At 34.2% G+C, this 24,142-nt stretch overlaps 1 protein-coding gene across 4 annotated transcripts in view; it reads left to right on the top strand.

Moving 5' to 3' along the window:
• Positions 1-24,142, top strand: part of IARS1 (isoleucyl-tRNA synthetase 1) — a 194,191-nt gene that overhangs the window by 135,771 nt on the left and 34,278 nt on the right. For all 4 annotated transcript variants that reach the window (XM_033925926.1, XM_033925929.1, XM_033925925.1 and 1 more), the window contains 3 exons: positions 8,772-8,867; positions 11,576-11,752; positions 12,231-12,351. In XM_033925926.1, coding sequence (XP_033781817.1) covers positions 8,772-8,867; positions 11,576-11,752; positions 12,231-12,351 — 394 coding nt within the window. The remainder of the gene's footprint in view (positions 1-8,771; positions 8,868-11,575; positions 11,753-12,230; positions 12,352-24,142) is intronic.

Genomic DNA, 24,142 nt, shown 5'->3' with positions numbered 1-24,142 from the left:
GCTTCCAGGTCAGCTGTGGGACACACAGGAACCACTGCTTGTGGCTTTGTGAACAGAAACAACTTTAGATGGAAGGAAAATGGAGCTGGCCCAGAAGGTGGTAAACACCCATGGGTGGGAGGCATGTATTTGGGGTACAGAATGGAGGAAAGGAGAGAGAGTCATGGATTGGAACACGGTGGGGTGGGAGAGGGGCACGTTGGGACTCAGGAGGGAGTACAAGCTTCAGACAAAAGATGGAAGGAAGGAGGGGAGGGGGCATGAACTTGACACAGAATGGAGGGAGGGTAGCATGAACTTGGGTCATAGGATGGAAGAATGGAGGGAGGGAGGGAATAGAAATGTAGAATTGGATGTCTGAGTGAGGGGGAAAGAGATGGTGCACATGGGGAGATGAAGAGGCATTGTTGGGCATAGGGAGGGAGAGAGCATTATTAGGTGTGGTGGTGGGAGAGCAGTGAGGTTGAGATGCATGGGGGAGAGGGAGTAATGTTGGATGTGGTGGTGAATAGTGGGATGGATGGAAAGGGATGCAAGAGGGGCCTCAAGGAGGTGGAGAAGGTCAGAAGAATACTAGTATCCGAGTTACATACAAATTCAACTTTAAAATGTAAAGCATCTTCTTAATAATAGGACTGCACATTAACATGTTAAGAAAATACTACATGTCAAAAAATATAATGTGCATTAATGCCCCTTGTCTCCTTAGCTCCTTGCCACCAGCCACAGTCCACTATAATCACCTCCCTCCCTCCCTCTAACTAACCTTTTATAACCTTCTAGTGATTAAAGCAGAGCACTGATGGCAGGTTCACCAGCTCCAGTTTTTTGCAGCCTCCTCAGCCCCTGCTACACCAGAACAGGAAGTTACATCAGTTGTTCCAGTGTAGCAGGGACTGAAGAGATCGGGAGAGGTTTTGGAGCCGGTGAGCCTGCTGGTAGTGCTTTACTTTAACCTCTAGCATTGCCTGCAGGCATAAAAGATTAGTTAGAGGGAGAGAGGGAAAGAGAGCGACCAACCTGACCCGACCACAGAGGGAGGGAGGGAGGATAGATAATCATGGAGGGAGGAAGGCAGACAACCACTGAGGGAGGGAAGGAAGAGAGAGACAGTGAGATACCCAGCCACAGAGGGAGAAAGGAGAGAGAAGAGATGCCCAGCCAGGGAGGGAGGAGAGAGAATGAGATGCTCAGCCACAGAGGGATGGAGGAGAGAGAATGAGTTGCCTGTTGGGGGGAGGGGGGTGGAGAGAGAAGGAGATGCTCAGCCACCGAGAGAGGAAGGGGAGAGAGAAAGAAGGGAAGAGACAAACTAGATAGATATAGGGCAGGAGGTAAAGAGAACAGAAAAAGAAACAGTGAATAGACAGAGCAGGTAAGCAGAACCAGAGATGCAGAATGAGATGATTAGAAAGATACAATCCCCAAGGTAAGATTTTTTTTTTTTTTTTTAATTTTAGTAAGGGGGGATAATGGGATTTGATATATCACCTTAATGTGGAACAACTGAATTGAAATATGTCGGTTTTGAGAATTTACATCTGCTATGTACATTATATATTGCACTACAGGAGGAAATGTAAGGGGGGGCTTTATTTCATTAATTTTGCGATTGAAAATTTTAATTTATGTACAGCCCTACTTAATAATGATCTATTTCACATTTAGTTTGATTGGGGCGTGGCTTGGAGCGCGCACGATATGGCAGCTTAACCGCAGCGCTCCCCGTATCCAGGCAACAAACGGAAAAAAATAAAACTTTCACTTGGTCTGTTCGATATAAAAATAACATAAAACAACGTCGGAAATGGCAAGTATGAAGCAGGGAAAATCTGAAAAGCCTTCAACATCGGGTATATCAGCAAAAAGAACAAAAGTAACTCCCCTGTCACCATCGAGTGTGCCGTTCCCGATGGAAGCTGAAGAACTCACTGAAAAGTCCGATATTATGACTGAACTGTTCAAAATAAAACTGATGCTGACTGAAAATGCTAATAAAATCTCTGAAGTTAAAGAAGAACTTCTCAACATGAAACAAGAGATTCAAACCGAAAGACAGAGAATGGCAGTGATGGAAGAAAAAATGGAGCAATTTGAATCCTTCACACAAGGGTACGATAAAGATAAAAAAGAAGTAGCAGCTTTAAAAAATCAATTGGTGGATATGGAAAACCGAGGAAAAAGAAAGAACATCAGAATTTTAGGTCTGGCTGAAAATATTGAAGGGGGAGATCCTGTACAATTCTTGGAAAATCTTTTACCTAAACTGCTTCAGCTCAATTCAAAATGGCCGTTAGAGATAGAAAGAGCCCACAGAATCCCCATAAGAAAGCCAGTAAACCAGGCTGCTCCAAGACCTTTGATATTCAAGGTATTAAGGTACCAACATGCTCAGGAAATATTAAAAATGGCAAAAGCAAATAAAAACTTAAATTATAAAGGATCAAAACTGATTTTAGTTCCTGATTTTGCTAAATATACTGCAAATATAAGAAAACAATTCCTCACATTCAGACAGCAGTTAAAAGAAAAAGGCTACATATATGGAATATATTATCCGTCCACTATGAGAGTATCCAATGGAAATAAATCCATATATTTTCAAGATCCTGCAAAACTGAAAGAATTTTTGACACAAGAAGAACCTATGTTTACATAAAAAACAGAATAAAAGGAACAATTCAGCTGAAGAAAGAAGAAAGAAGATGGAAAAAAGGGAAAAATAAAGAAGATTGTTAATAAAAAAAAAAAAATAAGACATAAGAAATGTTTACTAACTGAAAAGATAATTTATTGATATATTGGATGCAATAATATAAAATTATTTTATCAAATTAATTATTAATAAAATATTTGCATCCACATTCATTAATACTAATGGGAAAAAAAAATAAATTTTTTTTAATTATTAAAATACAAATTAATTATAAAATTAAATTATTTATATAAAATATATATTTTAATCAGAATAGAGAGTTTATTCAATTATTTAAGCATATTAACTTATTATGATTAATGAATAATGAAAATGATTTACAATTAATTTATTATTAATATTATTGAAAGGAAAATTTGTTATATTGAGAATAAGACTTAAAAATGAAATATATTAATTTATTATAAAAACAATATTTTAATTCTATGTAAGAAGATTGTAATTTTATGAAATATATATAAGATAAGAATTTGATTTATTGAAGGGATTAATTAATAAAATAGATGTCTATTATAAAATTTACATTTTATTCAATTATTTAGTCATATTAACTTATTATGGAAAAATAAGGAATTGATTAATTGATTGGTAGATAATTAATAAAATAGGAGTTCATTATAAAATTTATTTATTGATATAAAATGTATATTTTATTCAAGTATTCATTCAAATTAATTCATTATGAAGATGATCTATGAAAATGATTGAAATGCATTTGTTATTAATATTAATATTTTTATAAAAATGGGTATATTTAATTTACATGATGAATAACAGATATATAGAGAATAAGAGCTATATTTGTAATATGTTTATTTATTAAGAGTATTATATTACATGTATGCATGATATTGAATTTAATTTTATGAATCAACTATATATAATTCTTAGTAATTTTATAAAATTTTATAGATTAAATGGATATAATTTTCAATTATATAAGGGTGGAAGTATAAAGAATGTGTTGAATTTAGAGATATGTTTTTAAATAATATAATGAATTATTAGTTGCCTGGGGATGGAGATTTAGGTTTTGCATGACCAATGCGTGTTCCAGATCAGAATATGATAATGGGTGGGGGGGAGGGAAAATAATGGGTGGGATAGGGGATAAATTTTTATTGAATGTGCTAGGATCTAATCTTGTAAATTATCATAGAATATTGGTTAAAACATAATTATTAATTAGATGGATATAAAAATGTATTCGCTGAATGTCAATGGTTTAAATCATCCTATTAAGAAGAAGAAATTATTATCGTTCCTTAAAAATCAAAATGCGGACATTTACTTCATTCAAGAGACGCATCTTTCGGAAATTGAATCAAAAAAATTATCTGGAGGTTGGATTTCTAAATGTTTATTTGCACCGGCTTTAAAGAAAAAAGCTGGAGTGGCTGTTCTAATAAACAAAAAATGTAATGCAGATTTTAAATTAATTAATTATGATCCCTTAGGTAGATGGGTACATATCGAAATGGTTCTGGGAAATACAACCCTGAATTTATTCAATTTATATGCTCCTAATACGAATCAAATGGAGTTTTTTAAACAAATTCAACAATTACTTTTACCACTGGCTACATCTAATTTAATAGTAGCAGGGGATTTCAATGCTGTAATGGATCCAATTTTGGATAAAAAACCAAGTAAAGTTATGAAATCATTAGGCTTAGATAATTTGATACTATCTTGTGATTTAGTAGATATATGGCGAATTCTTCATTTTAATGAACAGGAATTTTCTTTTTGTTCTCAGGTCCATAAATCCTTTTCACGAATTGATTATATATTTGTTTCCAATAATATAGCGCAGTGTGTATTAAAAGCAGTAATTGATCCCATTATAATTTCAGATCATGCTGGTGTGTGGATTAATCTTCAAAATTATGATGTTGAAAACTTTGATTCAATTTGGAGATTTAATAATGATTTACTAGCGGATTCAAAATTTCTTGAAGATTTTAAAATAAAAATGCAAGAATTCTTTCAATTTAATGAATCAGATACTATTAATGCTGAGATCTTATGGGATGCTTTTAAAGCAACTATGAGAGGAAATATTATTTCATATTCAACATTTATTAATAAACAAAAAAAAAAACAATTTCTTGAGATGGGAAAGCAAATTAAATTATTAGAAAATAAATTAATTGAGAAATGGGAAAATAATACATTACAAGAATTATTAAAATTAAAAGTTAAATATAATGAGATTTCTTCTCAAATTGTGAGGAAAGACATTTTCAATAAACAAGTACAATATTATGGAAATTCAAATAAAGCGGGGAAATTATTAGCAAATTTTCTTAAAGTAAAGAAAAGAAAATCTAAGATTATTGCAATTAAAGATACACAAGGTAAAACACATACCAACACAAAAGATATTATAACACAATTTCTTGATTTTTACAAAGAATTATACACTTCTAATTCTTATAAAAATAAAGAACAAGACGGATTAACTTTTTTAAATTCATTTATTGGACCAAATATTCCAGATCATATAAAAGGAAGTTTAGAAGAACCTATATCTTTAAAAGAGTTAGAAACAGCATTGAAGTCTCTTAGAGTTGGATCCGCTCCAGGTGGAGATGGGTATACTGTTGAATTTTATAAATTTTTCCAAAATATCATATTACCACATCTGTTAAATTTGTATCAATATCAAATAAAGAATGAAAATATTTCTGGTACTATGGCAGAATCGATAATTATAGTCTTACCAAAACCAAACAAAGATCCTACTCTGGTTTCAAATTACAGGCCTATTTCATTATTGAATGTGGATAATAAATTAATGGCTAAAATATTAGCATTAAGATTGGCAAAAGCTCTTCCTTTCATTATTGATGTACATCAAACAGGATTTATTGCTAAAAGACATTCATCAAATAATACTAGATTAGCATTCCACTCATTAAATTTAGCAAAAAATATAAATGATCCAGCTTTTTTAATATCTTTAGATGCAGAAAAAGCCTTTGATAGAGTGGAATGGAATTTTATATACCAAGCTTTACAATGGTTTGGTATAGGATCCGGTTTTATTAAAATGATTCAGACATTGTATAGCTCTCCTGGAGCAAGATTATATATTAACAATAATTTATCAAATAGATTTAACTTGCATAGGGGAGTTAGACAAGGATGCCCTCTGTCTCCTTTACTTTTTGATATTGTCCTAGAACCTTTATTAATTGCAATAAACAAAACTAGGGAGATAAAGGGAATATCATTTACCAGTTTTGAATTTAAATTATCTGCATATGCAGATGATATATTATTATATTTAAGAGAACCGGAAACTACTATTCCATGTATACTTAATTTAATAGAAAAATATGGTACTTTTTCTGGATATAAAATTAATTGGAATAAATCTGAAATTCTCCCAATCAATGTTCATTGTACCAAAGGATTATTTGATCCATATTCATTTATTTGGAAAGAAGATGGAATTAAATACTTAGGAATTATGATCAAAAATACAATTGAAGATACAGTAAAAGAGAATGAAAAACTTTTATTAAAAAAAATAACAGAAATGCGTGAGCAATGGAATCCGTTACATCTTTCTTGGTGGGGAAGAATTCAAACAATTAAAATGATGGTATTGCCTGTGGTTTGTTACCAAATGAGTATGATTCCAATATTTTTTCAGGGGTCATTTTATAAAAAACTTAACAATATTCTTACAAAATTTGTTTGGTGTGGGAAAAGACCAAGAATCGCTTTAGTATCATTACAAAGACCAATTATGGAAGGGGGGGTAAATTTTCCAAATTTTTATAGGTATCATCAAGCCTATATTTTAAGACAGGGTATGTATTGGATCCTCCCAGATCTTTTAGAAAATGTACCAGATTGGCTGTATTTAGAATGGCGGCTCCTGTTCCCTTTATATCCAGAACAGTTAATAACTATAACAATGCCTAAAAGATACAAAGACCACAGAATTTTATTTGATACTTGGAAAACATTGAGATACATCAGTAATCTGTCACCAGAACCTATAGCTAAATCTCTAAATCAATCAATATGGGTAAACTCCAGGATCAGAATTGGCGGATTTAAAATCGTATGGAAACAATGGATAAATGCAGGAATACGAACATTGAATGATGTCATTTCAGAAGGTTCACTGCTTAGTTTTTCACAATTGCAAAATAAATTTGGATTAAATAAAACACAATATTTTAAATGGATGCAATTGAAGCAGGCCATTCAGGTAGGGTTCCCTGAATGGAAAAATCTTAATAATCAATATAGTCTACAGGTTCTATGTTTCCAGGCGGATTTTTTGGGTCACCAAGCCGCAAAATGGTACAAATTGATATACGGATTTTTAAATAAAAAAAAGAAAACAGGTCTTAGGGATATTTGGAGTATTGAGATTGGTCAGACAATTTCTGAGTCTCAATGGCCACGATTTTGGTCCTGGAGATTAAGATCTACAAAGTCAGCATCTATGAATCAAACATGGTTGTTCTTATTACATAGAGTGTTCTGGACCCCAACGCGCCTGCAAAAGATAGATAGTACTAGATCTAATAGATGCTGGCATTGTAAATTGGAAATAGGGACGTTAGATCATTTAATTTTTTTCTGTCCCTGTGTAAACGCATTTTGGAATTCAATTTGGCCCCAAATTAATAAGTTACTAGAGAATTATGTAGGACTCTCATATGATACCATATTATTTGGCACTGCAATGAGAACTAAGAGTCCGATTTCAGCAAATAATAACAAGCTATTATTAATATTGACAGGAGTCGCCATGCAACAAATTACTCAAAATTGGAAAGATTATACCAAATTAAATTATACGTTCTGGTGGAATTCTGTCTGTCATATTTATAAAATGGAAAAAATATTAGCGTTACAACAAGGGAATCTTAATTTCAATAAAATTTGGCAACCATTGACTAATTATTCTAATGATTAGATTTCTTAGCACATTGATAAAAATTATATATGACTGGGGTGGGATTTGATTAATTATTGGAAACATGTTATATAAAAAGGGGGAGGGAATTATATTTTTATGTTAATGTATAATCTTTATCATATTATATTTTAAAAGCTATGATTTATTAATGATAGTATACTAGATATGTAATAATTAATTATATTTACTATGAATCAGATGATGTAAGAATGGAAAATCTATAAATAAAAATTAAAACAAAAAACAAAAAAAAAACATTTAGTTTGATTTAGTTGTTTGCAGTAGTGTTTAATGTTCAAAAGCCATATGTGGTTGGCTTTTCCTATTTGTGGTTTGGGTAGATCTTGGTAGTACTTGATCATTTTGTGTAATTGCTGGCACAGTATTTAAACTTTGCAGTCAATGTTTCCTTTAAATGCCAGCCACAGTGTTTTAAACATGAAACCGAACATCCTGCTGCCGTTAGAACATAACATGAGTTGCCATACTGGGTCAGACCGAAGGTCGGCTGCCAACTCCAGATTCTGTCCCTTCTGCCTTGCTGCACCATATGCTTGGAACAAAACTGCCTGAGTCCCTACGGTGGGCTTCGTCTCTGGCAGTATTTAGTAGCTTCATCACATGCCTCCTTAGTCCTAGTATTTTTGGAAAGAATAAACAAGTGATTCACACTGCTTACTCTGGATCTGTAGCATGGAATGTTGATACTCTTTGGATTTTTGCCAGGTACTAGTGACCAGAATTGGCCACCGTGAGGACAGGCTACTGGGCTTGATGGACCATTGGTCTGATCCAGTAAGGCTGTTCTTATTTTCTTACTAATTTCACTCAGTTCTGATTCTTCCCCAAACTTTACCTTGGGACCATCCTGTAACCATCTGGTTAGTACAAAGGTGATCTGCAGCGACGTTCAGTGGCTGAAAATCCATGTTATTTATCAAGGTGGCAGGTGATACTTCGCAGTTAAGTGCTTTTAAATACCAGGATCTATATATTCATGAATATCTCCAAAATGAAGCTATACCAGTTTTTATTTTAAAGGTAGAAAGTTTTGATGGACTTTATTATTATTATTAATATTTTTCCATTTTCTTTGTTTTATAGGTTTTGGTTCTCTTAGATGTCACACCAGATCAGTCCATGGTTGATGAAGGAGTCGCCCGTGAAGTAATTAATCGCATCCAAAAGCTTAGAAAAAAGGTTAGGCTCAGAACTATTTGTACTATTTAACTTGATAAACATTTGAAAATAAATATCCAGTATATTTAGCATAGGAGTATAATACTTTTGAAATTTTTATTTAGTTCTATCTAGCAAATGCTATTCATAGTTCCTTATAGTCTGTCTTGAGTCTTCTTTTATTGAGCTATTTTCAGGTTCCTACATAAGAACATAAGAATTGCCGCTGCTGGGTCAGACCAGTGGTCCATCGTGCCCAGCAATCTGCTCCCGTGGCAGCCATTAGGTTAAAGACCAGTGCCCTAACTGAGTCTAGCCTTACCTGCGTACATTCTGGTTCAACAGGAACTTGTCTAACTTTGTCTTGAATCCCTGGAGGGTGTTTTCCCCTATAACAGACTCCGGAAGTGCGTTCCTGTTTTCCACCACTCTCTGGGTGAAGAAGAACTTCCTTACGTTTGTACGGAATCTATCCCCTTTTAACTTTAGAGAGTGCCCTCTCGTTCTCTCTACCTTGGAGAGGGTGAACAAACTGTCTTTATCTACTAACTCTATTCCCTTCAGTATCTTGAATGTTTCTATCATGTCCCCTCTCAGTCTCCTCTTTTCGAGGGAGAAGAGGCCCAGTTTCTCTAATCTCTCGCTGTACAGCAATTCTTCCAGCCCCTTAACCATTTTAGTCGTTCTTCTCTGGACCCTTTCGAGTAGTACTGTGTCCTTCTTCATTTACGATGACCAATGCTGGACGCAATATTCCAGGTGAGGGCATTCCATGGCTTGGTACAGAAGCATGATAATCTTCTTCGATCTGTTTGTGATCTCCTTCTTAATCATTCCTAGTATTCTGTTCGCCCTCTTCGCTGCTGCCACGCATTGCGCAGATGGCTTCATCAACTTGTTAACCAGTACTCCCAAGTCTCTTTCCTGGGGATGTCTCTCCAAGTACTACCCCAGTCATCCTGTATTCATGTATAAGATTTTTGTTACCAACATGCATCACCTTACACTTAGCCACGTTAAACCTCATTTGCCATGTCACGGACCATTTCTCGAGCGTGTTTATGTCCTATTGCAGGTCTTCGCAATCCTTCTGCTTCTTCACTACTCTGAATTGCTTCGTATCATCTGCAAATTTAATCACCTTGCTCGTCGTACCAATTTCCTGGTCATTTATAAATATGTTGAAGAGCATGGGTCTAAGCACCGAACCCTGCGGCACTCCGCTCATGACGCTTTTCCAGTCCGAATATTGTCCATTTACCCCCCATTCTCTATTTTCTATCCGCCAACCAATTTTTTATCCACATGAGTATGTCACCCTTGATTCCATGGCTCGGAATTTTTCGTAGTAGTCGTTTATGCGGGACCTTGTCGAACACCTTCTGAAAATCCAGATATACAATGTTGACCGGCTTGCCTTGTTTATCTGCTTGTTTATTCCCTCGAAGAAGTGCAACTAGTTTGTCAAGCAAGATCTCCCCTTGCTGAAGCCGTGCTGGCCGGTCCTCATCAGATTGTATCCGTCAAGGTGATCAATGATATGGTCCTTTATCAGCGCCTCTACCATCTTTCCCAGTACCGAGGTCAGACTCGCCGGTCTGTAGTTTCCCGGATCTGTAGTTTCCCGGATCTCCTCTCGAACCTTTCTTGAAGATCGGCGTAACATTTGCCACTTTCCAGTCTTCAGAATCCTTCCCAATTTGATCGACAGATTGGCTATCAGTTGAAGCAGTTCAGTATAGTCCCTTTCAGTTCCTTGATTACTCTCGGATGGATGCCATCCGGTCCCGGGGATTTATCATTTTTAAGCCTATCAATCTGCCTGTATACCTCTTCTAGACTGACCATCAACCCTGTCAGTTTCCCATCTTCATTTCCCGCCTATAGCCTGTCAGCTTCCGATATGTTGTGTATATCATCTTTGGTAAATACAGATGCAAAAAATGTGTTCAGTTTGTCAGCGATGGCTTTGTCCTCCTTTAGCACTCTCTTTATTCCATGGTCATCCAATGGCCCCACCGCTTTCTTCACGGGTCATTTCCCCTTAATATATCGAAAGAACGGCTTGAAGTTTTTCGCCTCTTTATGGAACAATGGAATGTCCTATTATTGTTCATTAATGTCTCATTAAGTTTTGTTAATGGGTTCACCCATTATATATATAAGACCAAAAATTAGATTATGTCATCAATTAGATAAAATATATAATACCGATATATAAGACCAAAAATTAGATTATGTCATCAATTAGATAAAATAACCCCACTTCAAAGAAGGAATAAAAAAAATGGGAAATGTATAAAACAGTGTTAAGTGGTTCCTTTTTTCAATCACAGCACTATTTGAATGACTTTATCATAGCAAAACTTCAGCTATTGGATAAATGCTTATCAAAGATTGAAAAGAACTTACCTTTGTGGGAGCTGCTTCAGAAAACCTGACGTTTATTTTTACAGATGCTGGTCTCCCTGTAATCTCATATTCTTCAGTGCTTCTTCAACAAGAAGAAGCACTGAAGAATATGAGACACTGGATATCCAGTTTCAGCCTTCCATGGTCCTCCTACAATTTAGGTTGTAATTTAACAACTTTGAATAATTTGTTGTCATTTACACATGTTAAAGAAATGCAAGCCTTAAAATGACCTCCAAACTGTGCAAATTTTGTTGGTAAGATTAAGCTTTTACTACTGTAGTTTTCAGCTAAACTTGGTTTTTGCTTTTTTTAAGGGCAATTTGGTTCCTACAGATGAAATAACAGTTTATTACCGATCCCAACCTGATGGGGAATATCTGGATTCTGTAATCAAAGTTCATACAGACTTTATTTTTGCTACTATCAAGGCTCCACTGAAACCATACCCAGTGCCTACCTCTACAAAAATTGTCATCCAAGAAAAGACAGAGGTTTGATTTATTCTTAATTTGTAGGCACAGATAAGAATAATAATGGTGCAAATCAATCTACAGACCACTGGAATTTAAAATGCAAAGGCATGTCCTTTTTAGATTACTAAGGACCAGATTCACTAAGCCCACCGATCAACTTCCAACCAATTAGCGACCCCTTTACAACCCGATTTCCCTCCGACCCGATTCACTAACCTCTGTCCCGATTATCCTCCAATATGCGCATGCAAATGAGCATTTTAATATGATTCAAATATTTAAAGTCACGTGTGCCTGGAAGTGTTTGTTTTTGAAAAAATTATGTAGTTTATTTTGCATGTTTTTGCTGATGTCATCCAGACTTGATGTTCAAAGATCTGATTTCATAAAAGGGTCAGAAGACCTTTTCATTGTATGTATGAGGTAGTAGTGAAGGTACATGATAGAAGAGCTCCGCTATCCTGCTGGATCATTTTAAAATTTCTTATCTCTTTAGCTGAAAGGGTCAGAGCTGGAAATTACACTTGTTAAAGGGAAGTCATCTGTTGCAGCTCCTCTTTCTGGCCCTTTGTGTGCCTATGTCAATCTCAACATTTCTATTAATGGCACAGAACAAGGTAAGGGGGCTTTTGTTCTATATAAGTTTAAATGTTTTATACTTAGAATCCTACAGTATTTGAAAAACTTTGTATGATTTGATTGTGGATAGTAATAAAATTATTTTTAAAAAGCCATAACGGATGTTGAGAAATAAGGATCATTTTCTGCCAATAAGCAGGATGCAATTGGCCACACTATGGGCTGGTATCAATCCAAAAGTGCTGGTATGGATCAGCTCTTATCACAGAGCTCAGAAAAAACAATTGATCCTTTTCGTGACACCTAGTTGTTTGTGACTAGGCAAGGAGAGTGAAGGTCTTATCCCTTCATGGTTTTCCATCCTCGCCAGCGTCTGTGTGTATCAACTGAAAATACTTTTTTCTTCCAAAGAAGTCCAAAAGTGGACAAAAGGTGAAATGTCCCTCGAACAGAAAATATGTATGGCAAGACTGAAAGCAGTGTATGCACTAATGACCATCTTTCACTGACAGAGTGCCTTGTTAATCTCTGAAGCATCATAGCATCCACAAGGGAAGTGGTGTAGACTTCAGGCACTAAAGATCAAATGCAATAAGTGTTACAGACCTGTTCTGTCAAGTTGAGAAGATGAAGTGTATTTCTGAAGACTGTTTAGTGCAAAGATTTGTGCTCTACACTTTGCAAAAAAAAGTTCTCTGTGCAGAAGAGCATTGTGAAAAAAATTTTCTGCAAAGTCAGAATCTAAAATTGTACATAAGGGCTTGGCATAGTTATCAGTGCAGTTGGCAAATATTATGTAGAGTGTCAAAACTCATGAGCAATTAATGTCACTTTCAAAGGAGCGCTCAAGGCATTTTCTGTTCAAAAATCAGATCAAGTTCAGGAGATCCTTTCTATTTCAGGATCAAGTTCTGAGATTCTGGTATTTGTCACCTCGGAATCATGTGCATGTCAGGATTTCACTAGGAAGACTTATAGGAGTCTTTGGTTTTATCGTGCAGGGTAGGTTGTATAATTTGTTTTGATGATTGTATATGTAGTATTTTATGTGACTGAGAGATTTTTATTGTAAACCATGTAGGTGTTAGGCAGGTAATAAGTGCTTGAAATAAATAGGTGTATCTATAGGCCTACCTTTAGGTCCATCACCACCTAGAAGTGACTTTCCACCAGAGGATCTCTACCCCTCAATTTGGTATGCCAAATAACCAAGGAGATCTTATTTAACCCTAATGTTAAAACTAAGCATAATTATTGGAATATTACTTTTTTATGTCTCCAAAGAAACAATAGAAGTAAGTTCAGTTTATTTGATATACCACAAATATTAACAAACTAAAATCTAAGCGGTTTACAAAATGAAATAGGGGAAGGGAGCACATTCATAACAACACAAACAAAAATGAAGACAACACACAGAATTGAAGGTAAGCGAGAAAGGGTAGGTTACAATATGAGGAAAGGAAAATGGGGATAGGAGTGCAAACTCAGTCTTAATTAGAAATTGAATCATGAGGGGGTAACAAATAAGGTCATGGAGGAGAGTTTAGATTAGGGGTGTCAAACTCAATCACATAAGGGGCTGAAATCTATAACATAGGCTAAGTCGTGGGCCAAATTTTTTATTAAGATACTTAGGGGTCCTTTTATTAAGGTACGCTAACTGATTTAGTGTGCTCTAAATGCGCAGCTTAATAAAGTCTTTTGTTCTCTCTCTTAGTTCCTAGTTAACATTTGCTGTCTAACACCAGCTGTGTTTCAAGTTTCAAGTTTATTAAGTTTTTATATACCGCCTATCAAGGTTATCTAAGCGGTTTTTACAATCAGGTACTCAAGCATTTTCCCTATCTGTCCTGGTGGGCTCACAATCTATCTAACATACCTGGGGCTTTGTGGCAGGATACACATTTCAAATCTGACATATTGTAATCAGAAAACAGAAAATAAAATTTTTTCTACCTTTTGTGGTCTGGTCATTATTCAATCATGTTGGTCCCAGGCTCTGGTTGTCTTCTAATCAGGGTCTCCTCCTTTCTTCTTTCCCCTTGCTAACCATACATTTTCCATCTCTGTCCTCCCCTTCCGTTTCCCTTCTCTCCCCCCGGAGGTCTGGCATCCTTCCTTTTTTTCATCTCCATCCCTGCAGCTGCAGCGATGGACCCTACTATCCCCAGATCCACCGTCTCTCCTTTTCATAACTACCCTAGGGTCCATAATCTCTCTCATTCTCTTCCCAACTACCCTCCTATCCAGTATCTCTATCCCCCCTCCACACCATCCCTTGTGTCCAACTTTCCTCCTTTTCTGTTCCTTTCTTCCCTCCATCCCATTGTCCACCATCTCTCCCTCTCTTCTTCCCCTCCCCCCACCCTCAGTCCGGCATATGCACGTCTGTTTGGACTCCTCCTTCCCTCCCTCCGTGTACTTTTACACCAGGACCTGCTCCCCCCCCTTGAAGGCCTGCATGTTTTCCCTTCTTCCCGGTCTCACCTTTGAGATTTGGCCCGCTGTTCATTCCCTCCCTCCATCCCGGCTTCCCGGTCTCCTAAGCAGCCTACCAAGGATCACTGGTCAGCTGAAGCGAACCTAGCAGACTGCTTTGGCCTCCGCAGCATGTTCCTTCTGCCGTGGTTCCGCCCCTCCTCTAAAGTATAGGACCATGGCCAAAGGAACGTTTTGCGGAAGCTACGGCAGCCTGCTAGGATCGCTACAGCTGACCAGCAATCCTCGGCAGGCTGTTTAGAAGATACCAGGGATGGAGGGAGGGAACGAACGGCGGGCCAAATTTGGCCCTCAGGCCAGAGTTTGACACCCCTGGTCTGGATTGAATGCTAGGGAAAAGTAATAAGCCTTGAACAGACTTTTGGACTGCAAGAAAGATGGCTCTATTTTAAGTTAGAAGGGGAGGGAGTTCCAAAAGGTTGGAGCCATGACTGAGAAACAAGAACCTCTATGAACATCCAGGAAGACATGATGGAACGAATAAGGAGGTGGTGCTGGGAAAAGCAAAGAGGTCTTGAAGGAGTGCAATTGACCAAATAATCAGCCAGAAAGAAGGGAAGACACGAAAATTGAATCTGAAAAGACAGGAGGTTGAGTTTGAAAGGAATCATGTATGCAATCAAAAGAAGAATTTCTGACTGAAGAAGAGAGAAGTAACATGATCGCACTTGGAATGACCATGCAAAAGCCTGAGTGCTGTGTTTTGGATCAATTGGAGTCTTATGATCCTGATACGCAGGAAGGCCAATAAGGAGTGAATTACAATAATCAAGTTTAGAGGGTAAGAGGATATGCAGAGTGGTGTGAAGAAGGGGACGAATGGAGTGAAGATATTGAGGGTTAGAAATGGAGCAGAGACAACCCTGGAAATGTGAGACTGGAAAGACAAGACATTATCTAAGATAACACCAAGAATTCTTTGTTGAGGTAGAGTCATGGTAAAATGTGGAGGGTTAGGACAGGGAGACCCAGAGGAGAAAATCATCATAGCAGCCTTCCCAGTGTTTTATTTGTCTGTGAGCAGCTAGCCAGTCATATGAAACGATAATAAATGTGCTGCCAAGCTACGGGAACAGCTCTTATCAGCTGCTGTGAGAACCATATCTACTTCAACTTGGTTGCTCACTTTTTTTCAACATCAAGTTTCAAGTTTATTAGGTGACTTGATCAATCGCTTAATCAAACATTCTAAGCGATGTACACTTTAAAATTTACAATTATTAGAGAACAATACAATACGTACAAATACTTAAATAATGGTAAATTGCTCTTAATTTTAACATTACTAAACATAGGGTAAGAAGGGATGAAATACAATTCATAAAGTAAAGAAGAAACATTGAGGGTAAATACAAAAGGGAAATAGGTAACACAGGTATAACAAAGTAAAATATGATATTCCAATAATAAAATTATGTTGTAAAGGCATCTTTAAAAAGGAAGGTTTTTAACTCAGTTTTAAATTTTCCAAACTCTTTTTCCTCCCGTAAAAAAATAGGGAGGGCGTTCCAAGTCTGCGGTGCTGTACAAGAAAAAATAAATTGTCTCCTCGTATTAATAATTTTTAATGAAGGAATAGATAGCAGATTTTGTTCGCTAGATCGTAGAATTCTCTTTGCAGAATATGGAATAAGTAACCTAAATAAAAATGCAGGGGTCTTATTGTTTAGAGTTTTAAAAATAATTATGCATAACTTATAAGTGATTCTATGAATAACAGGGAGCCAATGAGCCTTTTTAAGAAGAGGTGTTACATGATCAAATTTTTTAGACTTAGTTATTAATTTTATAGCTGTATTTTGTATAATTTGTAGTCGTTTTATTTCATATAATGCAATTCCTTTGAATAAAGAATTGCAATAATCAATTTTAGACATCACCAAAGAGTGAATCAATATAGTAAGTGATTTGGGACAGAGAAATTTAGAAATGGAACGAATTTTACGTAACCTATAAAAGGTAGTTTTCACAATGTTACTGATATGATCATGATAATTAAGTTTATTATCAAAGATTACCCCTAAAATTTTTGTATTTTTAACTAATTGTAAGGGAGCGTTATGAATTGAAATTGGAGAAACAGGGGGCGTGGCTTGGACGCGGATGATGACGGTCGGGTGAAGGAGAAGCTCCGTATAAACAAGCATATTTAACAGAAATTACTACAAAAAAAAATAATTTCCTACAAACTTGAGAGAGAGAACTTAAAATCTAACTCATTAAATGAGACGTAGAAACGTTTTAAATATAAAAAAGTGGAAGTAAAAGTCCCGTTTTTATATCTGAGAAGAAAGATGTAAAAGGCTGGAGATTAACGGAACTTGAAAACTGCCGGTGAGCTATTTAAAGATAAAATCTTCCTCTTTAACTAATATGTAGGATAGCTGCTTCCTGACATACTATAGAGATTGGCTGTTTTATCTGCCAGAAATAAAGCGAAGTATCCTGTGAAAACCTACTTAGCAACGGTTTTATTATTTCCTCAGCAGGCAGCTTTGAACAGGAGCCTTGCTGCCAATTTTACGAGGAAAACGGCGGTTGAAATAATATAATATAAATATAATATAGATACTGATCTCCACTGTTGAAATTGAAAGAAACCTATGATATAGGAGATTGTCGGTTTTTTTTTCAGCGCTTGGGCAGAATAAAGGTTTAACGGTTTTTTTTTTACCTTAAGAAATGAGAGGTGCAGAAAACTGAAAAATATATACATCAGTAAAAAAGAAAATATACTGAATGAAATAGTGCTCTCCTCAATAGAAGCTGCGATTGGGCTTATAAGAGGAGAGCAAAAAAAAAAAAAATACTTGAAGAAAAGTAACATCGAGATAATTAAGAAACGCTGAAAACTGAAAATTTACATCAAAAATACTAAAAATATACTGGATGGAATATTGTTCTCCTTGATAAGAGCTGCGATTGGGCTAATAAAAGGAGAGGAAAAAAAAATACTGATTTTTAGCGCTGAAGAAAAGTATCAACAAAAAATGACTAATGGATTTATTAAAATAAATCTGTAAAAAGATTGAACAGCTATATCTAAAAATCTAAGGAAAGAAAGACTGCTAATTTGAATATTAAAGCCTTCATAGAGGCTGAGATAAGGCTTGAAGGTAAAGAACAAAGAGAAGGACTACCAAAAATTTTTGTATTCACAGCAATAGAACTTGAGTCAAATAACTCACAGTTGCTCTAAGAATATTATAAAAATTTTTAAATCTGATCTAAATATAAGATTGGGACAAAAAAAATTTTTTTGATATAGCAAATAGTAAAAACATAAATTGAAGATTCAAAAGAAAAGAGATAAGAGACAAAATATTGAAACTGATACAAAGAGACAGTGAAGAAAAGCAAAGATAAAGAGAAGAGAAAAATAACAGAAGATGACATCTAAAAAACAAAACAAATGTGATTCAGAAGCAAGTGGTTCAGGTATTGGTAGCAGCAATAAAAGATCAAAACCAGAGCCAAATAACACACCCTCAAAAGTTCCATTGCCATCAGATGAAAGCCCCGACGTCATGGAAGAATTGAGACAAATTAAAGAAATAGTATTAGACAGCAATAAAAAACTAAAAAAAGCAATTGAAGATGCCGCACTACTCACCAAAAGAGTGGATATAGTTGAAGATAAAATAAATGATCTAGAAAACAATACAGAACAACTGAATACAGACATGAGAAAATCTAAAATAATATGGAAAGAAGTTGAAGAAATTAAAAGAGACTTGGAAGATAGCCGAAATAGAGAAAGAAGAAATAATTTAAGGATCATCGGGATTCCAGAAGGGGTAGAAAAAAATGACCCTATAACATTCCTGGAACAATTTCTACCTAAAATACTACCTTTAAAATTCAAAGCTCCATTAGAAATAGAAAGAGCACACAGAATTCCAACACAGAATAAAAATCTTCAATCAAGACCAAGAACATTAATATTTAAACTTTTGAGACACCAACAAGCAGTAGAAATCTGCCAACTTGCAAAAGAAAATAAAAACCTCAAATGTCAGGATGCAAGAATCCACATTGTCCCTGACTTTGCAAAAGAAACTGCATCACGAAGAAAACAATTCCTAGACATGAGACCCCAACTACGAGCTCTAGGGGCAAGATTCGGCCTTCTTTATCCAGCAGTAATGAAAATCACCATAGCCAACAAAACTCAAAACTTTTCAGATCCTACAAAACTTCAAGATTTCCTCGATCAACATGAACAGCCAATGACATCTTAAACAAGAACTTATTATCGAATGCTATATATGTATTAATATTTAAATTTATATTTAATTTAATAAAACATAGAGATTTAATATGAAACACAAATATAGAGTTCGATATAAAGGCGGAACTTTCAACTTTAATTGAAAAGAATTAGAAGAACATATAATTATAATTTAAAATGCAAAAACATTCTAAACGGACTGGGGAAATATATACTAATCCTTTATGAATGTCTTTAAACATATACCTAAGCCTTAAAAATATAAGACATAATATTTCAATTATAATTAATTATCACTTTGAACTTATATCTGATTGAACTTGAGATTGGCATTGATGTCATATGCAATAATTCCTTAAAAAATAAAGAAATAAAATAAAATAAAAATAATTCATACATAATATTTAAAATAAGAAAACAATTTTTAATACCATTTAAACTTAAAATAGAATAAAATTAAAACATCTATAAAAGGGAAAATTTAATAAATAAATAAAAATGGTAGTAAATATAGTTATACATTGAAATAGCTTGTAGGAGTTATATACACCTAACCTCAATATACGTATCCAAGTGGTCATATTAAAATGGGAAGGGAGGGGAGGGAAGGGAGGGAAGGGAAAATGGGGAAACAATAGAAAATGGAGTAAAGAAAAAAAAAGAGTTATTCTAAAAAATATTTTAAATATTGGGGAAAAAAAAAATTTTAAGAAAACAATTCATATAATTTTAAAGAAAATATATCAAAAATACATAAATGGATCTTAAAATAATATCCTTAAACGTTAATGGTCTAAATCATATGATAAAAAAGAAAAAAGCACTATTATTTTTAAAAAGGCAAGAGGCGGATATATGCTTTATACAAGAGACCCACCTCTCAAATATTGAATCTAGTAAACTACAAGGAGGATGGGTCAAACATTGTTTTTTCTCACCAGCTACAAAGAAAAAAGCAGGTGTTGCTATTCTAGTAAATAAAAAATGTAATGCTACATTCAAATTAAAGGCAACAGACATTAATGGAAGATGGATAATTGTGGAAATGAATATGGGAAATACTACCATGACGATGATTAATATATACGCCCCTAATTCGAACCAAAATGAATTTTTCAAAACTCTTCAACAATTGATCTTACCACTGGCTACTTCAAATCTAATAGTAGCGGGGGATTTCAATGCTGTTATGGATCCTATATTGGATAAAAACCCAAGTAGATATATAAAATCAATGGGCCTAGATAATTTAATACAAACTTGTGATTTAATAGATATTTGGCGTATACTTCATTTTAATGGACGGGAATTTTCATTTTGTTCTCATGTTCACAATTCTTTTTCAAGAATAGATTATATTTTTATATCAAAACATCTAGCACATCAAGTAACAAAAGCTGCCATTGATCCAATAATTTTATCTGATCATGGTGGGGTATGGATTGAAATTAAAAACACAGATCATAATACAAATAGACCAATATGGAAGTTTGATAATACATTGCTTGCTGATCCAAAATTCTGTGAAAATTTTCAAATAAAAATGAAAGAATTTTTTCAAATAAATGATAAAGATGAGATTTCTAGAGAAATATTATGGGATGCATTTAAAGCATCAATAAGAGGACAAATTATTTCATATTCGGCTTATCTTAATAAACAAAATAAAAAACAATATATTAACTTAGAAAAAGAAATAAAAAATTTAGAATTAAAACTTGTAGAAAAATGGAATTATTCCACACAACAAGAACTATTAAAACTTAAAGGTAAATACAATGAAATATCATCAAAAATGATAAGAAAAGATTTGTTTTCTCAGCAGGCACTGTATTATGGGAACTCAAATAAGTCGGGAAGAATACTAGCAAATTACCTAAAAGCGAAAAAAAAGAAAACAAAAATAATTGCTATAAAAGATGAAAAAGGTGATACATTAACAAAAATTGAACCAATCTTAAAACAATTCCTAAAATTTTATAAATCTCTTTATTCTTCCGAGACTTATTTAAATAAAGAAAAAGAAGGTTTAGAATTCTTGAAATTATTAAAGGGTCCAAAGGTTCCTGAACATATAAAACGAAGTTTAGAAGAACAAATATCACTAAAAGAATTAGGAACAGCTTTGAAATCCCTTAGAGTTGGATCCGCTCCAGGTGGTGATGGTTATACAGTGGAATTTTATAAACATTTTCAAAATTTTTTATTACCCTATTTATTAAATCTTTTTCAATATCAACTAAATCAAGGTTGTACTAAAGGCACTATGGCAGAATCATTAACAATAGTTTTACCAAAGCCAAATAAAGATCCCACTTTGGTATCAGACTACAGACCTATTTCTTTAATAAATGTAGATGGAAAATTATTAGCAAAAATACTTGCATTAAGATTAGCTAAAGCTCTTCCCCATATTATAAGTATGTCTCAAACAGGATTTGTTGCTCAAAGACATTCATCTCATAATACTAGATTAGCTTTCCATATGTTATACTTAACAAAGAAAATGAACGAACCTACCTTTGCTATTTCTTTAGATGCAGAAAAGGCTTTTGATAGAATAGAATGGACATTTATGTATCAGACATTGAATTGGTTTGGAATAGGTCCTGGATTCACACAAATGATACAAACACTATATAACTCCCCTTCTGCTAGATTATACATCAATAATACGTTTTCAGAAAAATTTAATCTACAAAGAGGAGTTAGACAAGGATGTCCTTTATCTCCTTTGCTGTTTGATATTGTTTTAGAACCCTTAATATTAGCAATCCAACAAGCAGGGGAGATACAAGGTATACCTCATTCAGATAAAGAATATAAAATATCGGCTTATGCTGACGACTTATTATTATATTTGAGGAACCCAGAATCTACCATTCCACATTTACTTGAACTGATTGAAAAATTTGGTAAATTTTCAGGATATAAGATAAATTGGAACAAATCAGAAGTACTCCCATTAAATATACATTGCACAAAAGGTTTATTTAAATCATTCTCTTTTGTTTGGAAAGAAGATGCTATTAAATATCTAGGAATTTGGATTACAAAAAATTTAGATGACACAATGAAAATTAATGAAAAAAATTTATTACAAAAAGTAACAGAGATGTGTGAGCAATGGAACCCTTTACACTTATCTTGGTGGGGAAGAATACAAACTGTTAAAATGATGATATTACCTGTAGTCTGTTACCAAATGGGAATGATACCAGTTTTCTTCCAAAATTCTTTTTATAAAAAATTAAATAAAATATTGACAAAGTTTATTTGGCTTGGGAAAAATCCCAGAGTTGCTTTAGTGTCACTACAAAGACCAATTGCGGAGGGAGGGGTAAATTTTCCCAACTTCTATAGGTATCATCAAGCCTATATTTTACGTCAAGGTATGTATTGGATCCTCCCAGAGCCCACTGTAAATATCCCAGATTGGTTTTGGCTAGAATGGAGACTTATGTTTCCATTACGTCTTAGTCATGTAGTTAGTATCAAAATGCCAAGGCTATACAAAGAACATAAAATATTCATGGATACATGGAAAACTTTAAGATATATAAGTAATCTAACTCCTATTCCAATTAGTAAATCAACAACTCAAACAATTTGGTTAAACCCCAAGATCAAAATAGGCGGTTTCAAAATAATCTGGAAAAACTGGATGACAGCAGGTATTCGTATTCTAGACGACATAATAAAAAATGGTAAAATGCTGGAGTTTTCACAATTGCAACATAAATTTGATCTTAATAAAACACAATATTTTAGATGGTTGCAATTGAAGCAATCCATTCAGGTAGGGTTCCCTGAATGGAAAAATCTTACTAATTATCACAGCTTGGAATTCTTGTGTTTCCAGATAAACTCAATAGGACATGAAGCCGCACAGTGGTATAAATTAATATCCGGATATATAAATAAAAAACCAAAAAATGGTCTTAGAGACATTTGGAGCATTGAGATAAAGCACCAAATTAGTGCATCTCAATGGCCACGACTTTGGTCTTGGAGGTTAAAATGTACAGTGTCAGCATCTATGAGACAAACTTGGTTTTTTCTTTTACATAGAGCTTTATGGACCCCTACACGTTTACATAGAATTGATAGCTCTAAATCTAATAGATGCTGGCACTGTCATGTTGAAATTGGGACATTAGACCATCTTTTATTCTTTTGTCCACTCATCTTAAAATTCTGGAAATCAATTTGGCCTCAAATTAATAGGATGTTAGAAAACCCAATAGCATTGACATATGATACTATATTATTTGGAACAACAATGAGAAAAAAAAGTCAAATATCATCAAATAATAACAAACTATTGTTTATTTTAACTGGAATAGCAATACAACAAATTACATTTAATTGGAAAAGACATGACAGATTAAATTACACTTTCTGGTGGAATTCTGTTTGTCATATATATAAAATGGAACTTACCATAGCAACACAAAAAGGATATATTAATAAATTTCAAAAGATATGGAGACCATTAACAGATTTTTGTAATGAATAATTAACTTTTCCCAAGATAAAAATTTGATTAGAAGGGAATGGGGTGGGATTTTATTTTTGGTTTTTACACACTATATCAATGTTGAATGAATTTACAATAAAGTTGTTTTTAAATATTATTGATTGAACGGGAGGGAGGGAAGGGGGATTAATACATTTAAAAGAAATGATAAAAATTTAGAATTACTGCATAATATTATAAATTTTGTATAAAATCAATTTTCTAAAAAATGTTAAACTTGATAATAATAAGTGTGTTTATCAAGTGTACATGTTTAAATTTCTAATAAGTATATTTGAAACACTTGTTGTAACAAAAGAAAATGAATAAAGATTATTAAACAGAAATTGGAGAAACAAGAGGAAAACTATCCTTCCAAGGAAATAGCATAACATTGGGTTTTTTTATATTGAGGGCCAGTCTGTTTCTATCTAGCCAATGATAAACTTGATCAAGTTTTCCATTAATGGCCGAAATTTCACTTATATTATTGTTATTTAAGGGGTGCAATAATTGTATATCATCGGCATAGGCAAAAACATGAAATCCTACGGATTGGCATAATGTCATCAGTGAT

Source organism: Geotrypetes seraphini, chromosome 17, assembly GCF_902459505.1.
Source record: "Geotrypetes seraphini chromosome 17, aGeoSer1.1, whole genome shotgun sequence".
In the NCBI taxonomy this organism is placed as follows: domain Eukaryota; kingdom Metazoa; phylum Chordata; class Amphibia; order Gymnophiona; family Dermophiidae; genus Geotrypetes; species Geotrypetes seraphini.
The sequence above is the reverse complement of the archived record's forward strand: the minus strand, read 5'-3'. Positions and strand labels throughout refer to the sequence as shown.